The following is a 13,275-nucleotide window of genomic DNA, read 5'->3' as shown; positions in this document are numbered from 1 at the left end:
GGTTTTGTCACATAAGTTTTGGCAAACTCCAGTCTTGCTTTTTTATGCCTTGGTGTCAGCAGTGGTGTCCTCCTGGGTCCCACCATAGCGTCCCTTTTCATTAAGATGGCGATGGATAGTGCAAGCTGACACTTGTACCCTGTGTCTGCAGATCAACTTGAATTTGTTTCGAACAATCCTTCAGTGTAATTTTTCATTAATTTTGCTCTTCAGTCCACATCCAGGGAGGTTAGCTACAGTGCCACGGGCTGTAAACCTCTTGATGATATTGCACACAGTGGAGATGGACTTGTAGTCTTGAGATTGTCCATGTTTTTCCACAATTTTTTCTCTCAAATCCAACTCTTTACATTTTCTTTTCTCCATGCTCAGTGAGACACAACACAAAGGTTGAGTCAACTTTTCTCCATTTTAACTGGTTGCAAGTGTGATTACTATATTGCCCGCATCTGTTACTTGCCACAGGTGTGTCTAAATATAAATTACAGGAGCATCACATGCTTGAAAAGCAATTATTTCTTACAATTTTGACAAGGTGCCAATAATTTTGTCCAGTCCATTTTTGAGTTCTGTGTAAAATTTGATCAAGTTTGACCTTTCTTCTGTGCAAACAAAAACAATATGCACTTGAATACCACAACATTTGCAATTGGAACAATTTTCTGAGAAAAGTGTTGCATTTTCTGACAGAATTTTTGATATTTTTGGCCATGACTGTACATGAGCTATTTAAACTGACTGGTGATTTGTAGTAGAGAAGCTCGCCATCCTTCAGAACAAACCAGTGCCTCTTCCACGTTTTCTTCCACGTCTTTACCATCTTGAGCAGGTACCCAGACTTTTCCATAGACTCCTGGAACATGACACATTCTCATTTGGTCTGGCAGCTGTGACTGATTGAGAAACAAATGTGTGTGTGTGTGTGTACATGCGTCTTACACTCTTGCCATTGTCACTGATAGAGGAGCAGGTCTTTGGAAGTTTGTTGTCAGGTTCAGAGCACTCAGTGTCAGTGGAGTAAGCGTCAGGAGGGATGGCGTAGTCGCTCTCAGATGTCATAGAAGACAGTGAAACAGCTGCAAAAAAACAACACATTCAGTGACTTAGAGGTGTATAGGGCTTTTATTTTTACCCAGATTCTGTGTGTTCCATTTAAATTGTTTCTGGATATCTGCATGATCTCTGTATAATATCAGTCTTTAAATGCAAGATATTTAAAGTGTACCTGAAGTATACTTGCAATAGTTCCACTTTAGCACAATCAAATATACTTCAGTATATCTTTAGTTGGATTAAAGTGCATTAAGGACAAAATTAGTTTTTCCGATTTAGCAGACTTGAAGTACACCAGTTTAGTATACCAAAAGTACAATTGCATGGTATTTTTATTAAGTACAAAAATATGTAAATGTATTTGTAGCACAAAATAAATGTATTTCAAATACATTTTAGTATATATTTTGCTAGGGTTAATCATGTCTAATTAATTTAATTTACAACAACTTCAACAATTTCATTTATTAAAAAAGCAATCAAATGAAAATAATAAACCTATTTGTTACTTGAAATAAAATAAACTTTAACTGAAATAAAACATATACAAAAACAATAAATGTATTTTATTTTAGCTAGTTGCCAAGCCAAAATTTCTTATTTTCATCTAGTTATATATATGTAATTTACCAAATACAATAATTTAAGTAATACATAAATTAATAAAATCATTTGTAAATTATGGAAGTAATAATAATAAGTAATAAATATTTTTCTTTTATCATTTCTTTTGTTAGTTTTATAAGAAATTGTATTTTTTATTTTTATTTTACAGTTTGTAGTAAAGAGCTTTGAGCTTCTGTTTGTATTTAACAGTAGTTTATATCAAATTAAATGGTGAAATGCTTGTGAATTGATACTCAGAGCACATGCAGAACATGCAAACGTCATTTAAATTGTGGTTTAATATTCACAGATACTTGCTCATATTGCAATTCAATTTTGATTGATTTTACATCCCTACTTTTGATAAATGAATCCAAAATTGTCAAATTCAATAACATTCTATGTTATACTGTAAATTCTATTTTTATGACTGGATTCCGCATCACGGAATTCATAGGCAACATTTTGAGGAACACGATTATCCACCACTTGTAGACAAATTTCATTAATTAACACCTGTATTCACCAGTCCTGTACGATTACTGGATGAGAAATTAAAAAAAAAAAAATTCTAAAGATTACCCTTGATGATTTAATATTTTAGAGCAATATGTATTTAGTACATACTGCAGTTGAAGTACAATGGTAATAACTCCTGGATTGCTACTTTAAGGGTTTGAGCCTGCAGGTTCTTGGTCAGTAATCCTGATCTACAATCTACACCACCATCACATGATGTGTGTACCTCTCTTAAGTGAGCGGGGGCTCTCATGGCTGCTGCTCTTGTGTGACTCTGATTCAGAGGTCTGGGAGTTGTCCTCCTCTCCAGAGTTAGACTGACAGTCCTCCGAACTGTCCTCCTCCTCAGAACTACACGACTCCTCAGAGAACTGACTGTTGTTTAACAAAGTCGCCTTCTGTGAGAGTAAAAACATAGAGATTTCCATAAGATTTCCTACTGTTTCGTATTGAAGTGCAGACTCTTATGTGATTGACAATTTTGGCAGTGAACACTGCTGAGCAGCATGGTCTTATGGTGAGATGGTCACACACATGTTCTTACCCCTTTGTGTGTGGCAAAGACAGGTGAGCTTGTGTTCCTGTATATGAGAGATGTGTACAGCATGTAGGCGGGGCATGAGGATGGGTGGGAGGAGCCTGGAAGAAGAGGATTGGACATTTTCACTAGCTGTTAGTAAATGCACAATAGGATTTAGGCAAGTAGAAAATGTTCCTTGTTTACTTTCTTGGTTCTGGGCCAATATTCTCTATGCAACAGTTATTGTCCAAACTCAATCCTATAACCATAAACTAAAACTATAGCTAATAAAATCAAAAGGATTATAGGCAAATAAGAACATTTGAACAGCAGATGCAGGAACATGTCCTATTTGGGTAGGCCAATCAGACAATGAATATGCACATCATGTGAATCAAAATTGACAACAGCCAACTGTTGGTGTTCATACTTTTTTTTACATAAGCAAAAGACTCTAATAATTCTGCCTTCTAACTGGTGAATGAACTGTAATAATTAATGGGAATTTGGGTAAATCTCAATGAAATTCGTTAAGAATGTTCATATTATTTATTTATTTATTTATTTATTTTTGGAATGAAACATTTTTGGTGTAATTATTAATTTAATTTAAGTTTTGAATTTCCTTCCCACAAATCTCCACCAGTAAGGCACAAAAAAATAAATAATATAAAATAAAACAGATGAATAAATAAAATGGCAATGGCAAAATATAACTGTAAAATATCCACAATTCAAATAATGTAAGAATTAATTTATGTTAATTTTAAAATGATTTTTTTTTTTTTTTTTGCATTTTGGTAATGAGTATCTAATGCAGTTTTTGTTAACTGTCTTAAAAATAGGATTGATTTTTAATGCAAAACAAAATATTTAAATATTAAATTAAATATTTCTTTAATAAAATAAACAAAAACAATAAACTTTTTTTCCCCCAGCTTGTTTAATGTGATGTACTAAAATAACTAATACTAAAATTGAACCAAAATTTATTAAAACTGTATAGGCAAATCATTTTAAAATATAATTCTTTTTTATATTAAAGAAATATATACAGTCATCGCCAATAGCCTTGTGGGCAGTGTGCTGACATATGATGCAGTTGTGCCTTGGGTGTCCCGAGATTGAATCCCGCCTCGTGGACCTTTCTGACCCCTTCCCCCCCTCCCACTCACTTCCTGTCTCATCTCGACTGTTCTGTCATTGAAAAATGGAAAAAGGCCAAAAAAATATATATATATATATATATATATATATATATCTTTTTCTTTTTATTATTTCTGCAAATGGGAGCACAAATTATATTTGTTGTCATTTTAATCACTCTTCACTAAACTATGACAACTTCTGCTTCTGAGAACCCTGAAAATCTGAAAAGATTCATGCATAACATAGGTTTGGATTCTTCCTTAAGAAGTGCACTTGAAAGATAACAATGATACTAAATTAAAAGAGATCAATAACTTGATGGATTGAGAAAATGTGCAAATGTAAGAAACAATCAAAACCACACCTTTATTAGCTACATCTGTACACGACGTCTCTGACAGGCGAATTCCAGATTTTGCCACCGCATATATTCTGCTCTCCTGCAGACAACATGAAACCACAAGTTTACCACATGAATCAAAACAAAAGCAGATCATACTAGTTGTAATATCTGTGGCATGACTCACCCAAGAGGGCAGTCTGTGCAGCGGAGGGGTTGGAGGTTTACTTCCAGGCACGGCTGCAAAAGCATCAGGTGTTTCGGGTTCTTCAGGTGGCACTTCAGCTGAAGGCACATCAACATGCTCTTTTTCACCAGTCTCCATCTTTTGCTCTTGGTCCACGTCTGTTTCCTGAGGCCGTAGAGGACGCAGCATGCTGATGGCATTTCGTGTCCGTCCGTGGGCGGCTTCGCTGTACAGCGGAGGCTGACTCAGATGCTTTTTAGCCAATGCCAAACTAACATTAAAAGCATTTGGATTACGCAGTCTGGGCTGTTTGGGGGAGGCCGGGGTGTCTTGGGAGTCCTGGGACGGGGTGGGCCGCTTCGGTGTGAGAGCTGAAGTTAGTATGGGGCTGGGAGTGTTTGCATCACTGGAGGATGATGAGGAATCAAGACATTGTGACTGAAAGCGCTTATTCAGCTCATCTGAGGATCCATCTTCAGCGTCCGCCTTCTCGCTGTCTTTCTTTGAAGTGCTCTTGGTGCCAGGAAGGCAAAGTCTGGAGCAGTCCACACGCTGCATGTCATCGTCAAACAGCGAGCTGCTGTCATCTGAGGCCGTGTGGTAAGTCTCACTAGCAGGTCGGCTGAAACGTAAACCTCCGAACAGACTCCTTTCCCCTTCAGAGGCAGCGTTGGACAGGATAGAGGAAACACCACAGGACAGCGTGTGTCCGGCACTGTCCCGCTCACTGCCGTCCTCTGATCCCGCCTTAGGGCAACGGCCAACACACTCTGTTTCTGGACAGTCTTGTTTCATTCCAGAATCTGGATCAGAGCAAACACACAGACTTGGTGAATATATAAATACATATAGTAAGTAATTGATACAGTTAAAGCCAAAAGTTTACATACACCTTACAGAATCTGCAAAATGTTAATTATTTAACCAAAATAAGAGGGATCGTACAAAATGCATGTTATTTTTTATTTAGTACTGACCTGAATAAGATATTTCACATAAAAGACATTTATAGTCCACAAGAGAAAATAATAGTTGAATTTATAAAAATGACCCTGTTCAAAAGTTTACATACACATAATTCTTAATACAGTGTTGCTACCTGAATGATCCACAGCTGTGTTTTTTTCTTTATTTAGTAATAGTTGTTCACGAGTGCCTTGTTTGACCTGAACACTAGAACTGTACACTGTTCTTTAAAAAAATTCTTCAGGTCCCAGAAATTCTTTGTTTTCTTTTTTTTTTTTTTTCAGCATTTTTGTTTATTTGAACCCTTTCCAATAATGAGGACAACTGAGGGACTCATATGCAATTGTTACAAAAGTTTCAAACACTTCAGAAGGAAATACGATGCATTAAGAGCTGGGGGTTAAAATGTTTTGAATTTGAAGATCAGGGTAAATTTATCTTATTTTGTCTTCTGGAAAACATGTGAGTATCTTCTGTAGCCTCTGAAGGGTAGTACTAAATGAAAAAAAAAAAAATAGGCAAAATAAGAAAAATCCAAAGAATTTGTGGGACCTGAAGGATTTTTCAATCAACTGATTTAATTTTACAAATCACTGTCAAGTCATCCATTTCAATGAATCAGACTTTTTGAGTGGTTCATTTAGAGAGTCAAAATGCAATTATCACAACAAAAGCATGATTCTTAAACAAATGACTCTTATGAGTCGGTTCATGAATCACACTGTCATTCTGCATAATTAAAGCTTTTTTTTGAGCATCCAGAAAAGGCTTTGAGAAACTTTTGGATACATATTGATAGGGCAACACAATTGGTGGATCAAAATGATGACTTCTCATTTTAAGTTTTGTTTTATAGTTTAAATGTAATTTATTACTGTGATGTAAAGCTGAATTTTCAGCATCATTACTCCAGTCTTCAGTGTCACATGATCCTTCAAAAATCATTCTAATATGCTGATTTCCTGCTCAATAAACATTTCTTATTGTTATCAGTGTTGAAAACAGTTGTAGTGCTTAATATTTTTGTGGAAACCTTGATAAAAACAGAATTTATTTTAAATAGATTTTTTTTTTTTTTTGCATCAGTTTGAAAGTCTTTATTGTTACTTTTGATTAATTTAATGTGTTTTTGCTGAATAGAAGTTTTAATATCTTAATTCCTTCCCAGCCTTGTTGCTTCTCAGTCAAAGTCAACAATTTCTGAACTAATACTTCCAGTCAAACATTTACAGCTATCATAACAGTCTTCTGACCATTAGAGGGTCTCCTGCAGTCTGTGTGTGTGTGGTCACGATCTGGCAGGGTGCTGATGCTCTTCTGGGATGGCTCTGGGCCCGTCAGTACCTGAGGGCTCTTCCCTCTGATTTGGAAACAGCCAAAAGTCAGACTGCTGAGCCGCTGGGCCTCACCCATATTGGGCTGAGCTGGGCCACCAGAACTCGGCTCCATGCCTAAAACATAACACCGAACCATGACACTCCTTTCCATCACTGGAAAATTAAGTTAATTTAGTCTTCAATGTCTTTGATGAAATAAAAAAAATAGGTGGGATAGTTCAAGGGATAGTTAATTTCCAAAAATGAAAATTCCGTCATTAATTACTCACCCTCATGTAATTCCAAACCAGTAAGTTCATCTTCAGAACACAAATTAAAATACCTTTGATGAAATCTGAGAGTTTTCTGACCCTGCATAGACAGCAACGCAACTGACATGTTCAAGGCCCAGAAAGGTAGTAAAGACATAGTTAAAATAATCCATGTGACATCAGTGGTTTAACCTTAATTTTATGACGCTACAAGAATACTTTCTGTACACAAAGAAAGAAAAATAACTTCTTTATTCAACTATTTCTTCTCTTCCATGTTAGTCGGTTGAACTATTTTAACGATATCCTTACTCCCTTTCTGGGCCCTAAACATGTCAGTTGCATTAATGTCTATGGAGGGACAGAAAGCTCTCAGATTTCATCAAAAATATCTTAATTTGTGTTCTAAAGATGATGAACTATCCATTAAACACTCTACATACTGCAGAAATAGCAGGAATAATATGGCTGGATGCTATTTTGAAGACACAGTAGCCATGGCTTAACCCAGTGGTTCTCAAACTGGGGTATGCGTACCCCTGGGGGTACGTGTGGTGACAGAGGGGGTACGCAAACAAAATGCTGAATTTTGCCATTCGTTTAATTCTAATAATTTTTAATTCGTTTAATTCCCAATTTAAAGCAACATTAAAACGGAGAATGTATTTCTGACAAGCAAAATGCCGCTTTTAGTATAAAATATGCTGCTTTAACAAGGTAAAACGTAAGTGAACATTTTACATTTTAAATGTAGCCTACATTTTTTGTTATATTTCACAACAAAACAATAGTTCCAATGAATAACCCATTCATAACTACCACTGCTTCCTTACTTAAAGAAATCCACTTCCAAAACAAAGATTCACATGTAATGTACTCACCCACTTGTCATCCAAGAAGTTTATGTCTTTTTCTTCAGTCATAAAGAAATTATGTTTTTTTGAGGGAAACATTTCAGGATTTTTCTCGATATAATGGACTGATACGGTGCCCCGACTTTGAACTTTCAAAATGCAGTTTAAATGCAGCTTCAAATGATCCCAGATGTAGTTGTAAACAATCCCAGTCGAAGAAGAAGGGTCTTATCTAGCGAAACAATCTCTTATTTTCATTCAAATAATACAATTTATATACTTTTTAATGTTAAACGCTCGTCTTGTCTTACTCTGTCTGGACTGTTTTTTTCCGGTTCATGACAGTTAGGGTATGTCGAAAAACTGCCATCTCATGTTCTCCCTCAACTTCAAAATCGCCATATATCACTGTTTTACCTTTTTTGTTAAGGTTGTTTGATCTTGTTTGATCAAAGACTGCGTCGGTACTTCTGCAGCGATGTAGGATGATTTTGAAATCATTTTTGAAGTTGAGGGAGAAAATACAATTGGAGTTTTTTGACATACCCTAACTGTCATGAGCCAGAATACACAGAGTTCAGGGAGAGCAAGACAAGACGAGCATTTGAGATTAAAAAGTATTTAAATCGTATTTTTTGAATGAAAACAACCAATCACTTCGCTAGATAAGACCCTTTTTTCTCGGCTGGGATCGTTTGAAGCCACATTTAAACTGCATTTTGGAAGTTCAAAATCGGGGCACCGTATCAGTCCATTATATGGAGAAAAATGCTGAAATGTTTAAATTAAAAAAACATAATTTCTTTACGACTAAAGAAAGAAAGACATGAAGATCTTGGATGACAAGGGGGTACATTATATGTGAATCCTTGTTTTGGAAGTGGTCTTCTCCTTTAATGAGTAAATGAAAGACACAACGCCTCGGCTTAAGTGTAAATCTTCAAGTATCATTTAATTTTGCCATCATTTATTGCTTTCTTTCATATATTAATAATACCCTAAAAATGTTAAGAATATGACATTACAGATAGACATAATTAATAAGTCTACACAAAAACCCTTTGACTCTAGCCTACACAGGTAAAAAATGCACCTGTAAAACAATTTAAGGCATTGAGGGGGCAAAATATCACTTAATGGTAAATGTGTGACTGCGGTCTAAGTGGGGGTACTCAGAAAAATGTTAAATGCTCCAGGGGGTACGCCACTGTAAAAAGTTTGAGAACCACTTGCTTAACCTATTATGTGATCACATGCATGAACACCTTGCAGACGTCTTCTCAGGTCTTGTATCTCAGCCTCCTGTTGTTGGTTGATCTCTCTCAGAGAGGCATTCTCTAAATCAAACTAAAAGAGTGAAACATTTACACAATTTATTTCCTTCCACCTGTTCCAGAACAAACACATGTACGAAAGCATAAACATACTTCATTCAGCTTGCGCATGACCCATTCTTTGATCTTGGCTGCTTTTTCTTCAACCGTCTTGGCATCTTGGATTCGGTTCTGTTTCTGGAGGTGTAATATAACAGATTTAAACAGACTTTTATGTCTACTGATTCAAACCTGATGGTTTTAGAGACTGGAGTCGGGACTGACCTGTTCCTCCAGCTGTTGTTCAAGAGTAACAATGAGATCATCTTTCTCCTGCAGTGCCGTTTGAAGATTTTGACAGCGCCTGAACAGCCGCAGCTCTGAATCACTCGACTGGATATCTGATGCCTTTAGACGCTCTTCCATCCATTGCACCTGAAACACACACATGAACATACACACTGTGTTAGTAAGGTTTATATTATTATATCAAAAATACATCATACAGGGGTTGGACAAAATAATGCGAACACCCTAAGAGCCACATTTACTATACAGGGCACAATTCCATAAAAACACAGCTGGGAGGGGAAAATACTGGGTGTTATTTACAACAACGTGCACATTAAAGAACACAGATGCAGCCAGAGCATTTCCATAATGACCAGCGCAATCTACCAAGAGCAGGGGAAATTTCCGCCTGCTTTAGGACATGCTTTTTTGGACATTAAATATAGTTGCAAATGCCAGCAAATTCACAAGCGCAAACATTAGTAAATCGTGCGTACTCTCCTCCCATAAATTTTGCGTCTGAAAGGTAAACTCCTGCAAATGCATATTCAAGGTCAGGCGCAAAAATAACTGTGTCCACATCTTTTCAGTGTTAATTCTTCACTGCAACTTTAGTAAATCCTGACAGTATTATTTTAACGCTAAAATAAACCTGGCTCTAAGTGTAATACAATTTGTTCCAAAAGATTTTGTAATATAATTATAACACTCCAGTGAATAAACAAATGCGACTATCTTTTATTTATCTATTCGTTGTCTACATGATCTACTTTGTATATCAATGAAGTATATGCTTTCAGCTAGGGTTGGGTATCGTTAGAATATTATCAAGTCTGATTCCGATTCTGCTTATCAATTCCGATTCTTTTCGATTTCCAGTTTCGATTCCAATGTGAATAAAAGATGATATCAAGCATATTTATTCTGTTTCTTTTTGGCTAAACATTCAGTTGCAGCTAAATACCATGAACAAAAATCAACAGGCTACATAAAAACAAGATTCACTTAAGAGCCGTTTGCAAAATAGAGCTGTGTGATTCTGGATAAATTGGGTTGTTGTTGTTTTTTTAAATGAAAGTTGTGGTTCTCTTACGATTCTGAAGAAAAAAAACATTAGACAACTAAACAAAAATCACATGTAGGCCTAATTTATTATGTAAGTAAATGATACAGTGATTCATTCAAGATTTACTTGGTTCATTACTGGATGAATCAGTGTTTTTGAATGAATGATCAAAGACAAATACATTATTAAAGTGCCATTTCAAATATGACCTTTCATGCAGTGTGTCATGTAGCTGTATGCAAACATAAACTATCTGCAAAGTTGTGAACCCGGCAGTGCACGATACATAAAATTACTGTCTATCAAAAAAAGAGTCAAATTTTCATGTGGTTTACGTCATGTTGAGAAGACGCTGTATCCTAAGTACGATGCAGGATTCACCAAAGGCTTGCTCTTAAAAGATGGATCAGTGCCCTGTTTATTTGGACTGCCTTGCTCCTCTGAACCTCTGCCTCTAAGTGTGATTAATAATTGATGGTTGTATTTTCCTAGCGATTGTTCAAAATACGTAGTTGTGTGTTATGTGGTGTAACATAAATTATCAGTAAATTATCAGGACATTTTTATTCTGAAAGTGGAGTAATCCTTTAAAACTTGTTGCTCTCATGTAACATTACTCTGTATCATGCAAAATACATATTTAGTTGTGTGTGTGTTGTGTTCGCTTCGCGCAGCTCGTAGGTCTCTGGCTAACCGGCTGACAGCTTTATCTGTTCACTCGCTATTGTCTAGAAATGTGTCGATGAATAGTGAATGTTTGTCATTGTTATTACTTGAAGTTCTGATAAAGAATAGAACAATACGTTGGTGTACAAGCTGCACTGCTTTATCAATACATTTCTGCGTTGGGTTGACACATATACTATGGCTGTTTGGGTGTTGCTGTTTACCACCGAGTTGTGGGCTAGAGTAACGGTAATGGGTGTTCCTTGTTTGAAACTTGCTGCACGCAGTAACGTTAAACCAATCACAAAAGACTGGGTCATCGGACCAATCAGCGCAGATTAGTGTCTAGCAAAAGAGGGGTTTGAACAAATGATTCGTTTTAAGAACCGTTAGGGAGTCGTTGAGAAAATAAGGTAAAAATAAATGCATATTATAAGACAATAAAAGTGTTTTTTGACCTTGCATGCATGCCAACTTGTTGTTGGGGACTCCCAAAACCAAAATATGAGCCTTTTATAATCCATAATAGGGGCACTTTAACAGCCCCCTTTTGCCATCTACTGGCATAACAACGCAATCAATAAATCTTTAACATTATTTGGAATGTCAAATTAACTTTCAAAAGGATGATTTACTCTATTTTGATCTCTACCGTACATATCAGAGTTTATATCCAGACAATGAACTTTTATCCCAGTACTTCTGTGATTATTTGAATGTTTGTAACAGAAATAATGAACTGTGTGGTTGAAAAGACTGTGAAACTTTTTTAATTCATATACATGACAGTGGCTCTTTTTAGGTCAGCGGCAGCACGAATGCAGATTTGAACGCTGAAATCACACTGGTCTTACGTTGCACGGAAGAAAGGTTGAGGACTTAACAAATAAATCATTGTAATTTAGGAACAGAATCACGTTGGTATTTGAATCGTGTTTGTGATCTTTAACAATCTGTTAAATATAAATGCTTTGTCATATTGGTGGTGACACATCTATTGCAACATGTTGAGCTTATCACAAATATTATAGGCTACTTTGCTTTTTTGACTTCTGATCGCAAGTGTAGCCATACTTTGGAGCAATATGGGTCCTGGCAGATTGCTAGGTCGGGTCCTCACAGATGAAAAAAAAGAACCGCATATAGGAATTGAAAGGCGGAATCGAAATTTTAATTTTACAAGAAGTATCCGATTCCTGACCTTAAGTATCCGATTCTGGAATCGGAATCGATTTTCGATACCCCATCCTACTTCCATCAGTGTTTAGTACAAGCCACTTGTCAGATTTCCAAAAAGGCATGAGTGTCTGTAACCTTAACAGCCCTGTTGTTTGGTGTTTTAAGAACAACGGTCTTTACGATTATGAATCTGTACACAAAGTATGGGAAGACTTCATTAGTGAAGAAGAGAAATGGAAGAAATTTGAAAGTTAATAATAGGGACACTGTGTCACTGTGAACAATTCAAACTGAGCTCTAAATTGAAAAAAATGATGCTGAGTTGTTTCTCCCTCCCCTCCTCCTTAGTCTTGATGTTCCTGCGGGTTGCCAGATTGAAAACATGCAAAAGGAACGACCGCATTTTACATAGTTGGGTAAAGTCCGAGAGCGGTGAATGGGAGTGTCCTACAAATATATTTTTACATTCCCATTTGCTCAAATAATCAATCTAATCAATCAAAGGAAAAAAAAAAAAAAATCGAGAGAGACTGATATCTTCAGTCAAAAGAGAGAACAATGTCAAATTTATCATCCCTCCCATAGACACGGTATTAGAAACACATTAGCATTAACTAGTTTTTTGTAACTTGTAACTAAGGTAATATATAATACAAAGTATAGTGTTATAAATGTACAAACTTTAAAAAAAAAAACAAAAAAAATATTGTGAAAAGGGTCCATAGAAGGTAACAAGCCTTACACAGTGTAAGTTAATGAGCTGATTTATTCATGTTTTAATATTCCTCTATTCATAGAGCGTTTTATTTGGATGCTGAGGCTTTTTAGATTGAGTAGAATCTGTGATCTCAGTGCAGTATGCTGTGTTTTTCACCAACTGGCAACCCAGTGTTTCAAAATACTATTGGGTAAATTGGCAGTGGGCAGAATCACACAGACCAAAACAAAAACAGACATTCCTACCACATTTCAAAGCAG

At 36.1% G+C, this 13,275-nt stretch overlaps 1 protein-coding gene across 1 annotated transcript in view; it reads right to left on the bottom strand.

Annotated features, from left to right (window-relative positions):
- The window catches only part of plekhh2 (pleckstrin homology domain containing, family H (with MyTH4 domain) member 2), a 49,262-nt gene that overhangs the window by 16,471 nt on the left and 19,516 nt on the right, over positions 1–13,275 (bottom strand). Inside the window, exons 4-13 of the mRNA XM_051126746.1 lie at positions 9,381–9,530; positions 9,210–9,293; positions 9,048–9,129; positions 6,594–6,791; positions 4,375–5,177; positions 4,212–4,287; positions 2,723–2,817; positions 2,405–2,576; positions 940–1,076; positions 740–853 (exon numbers count right to left, since the gene is read on the bottom strand). Of these exons, the coding sequence (XP_050982703.1) occupies positions 740–853; positions 940–1,076; positions 2,405–2,576; positions 2,723–2,817; positions 4,212–4,287; positions 4,375–5,177; positions 6,594–6,791; positions 9,048–9,129; positions 9,210–9,293; positions 9,381–9,530 (1,911 nt within the window). The remainder of the gene's footprint in view (positions 1–739; positions 854–939; positions 1,077–2,404; positions 2,577–2,722; positions 2,818–4,211; positions 4,288–4,374; positions 5,178–6,593; positions 6,792–9,047; positions 9,130–9,209; positions 9,294–9,380; positions 9,531–13,275) is intronic.

This window comes from Labeo rohita, chromosome 13 (assembly GCF_022985175.1).
Source record: "Labeo rohita strain BAU-BD-2019 chromosome 13, IGBB_LRoh.1.0, whole genome shotgun sequence".
Taxonomy (NCBI): domain Eukaryota; kingdom Metazoa; phylum Chordata; class Actinopteri; order Cypriniformes; family Cyprinidae; genus Labeo; species Labeo rohita.
This window is presented reverse-complemented; position numbering and strand designations above follow the sequence as displayed.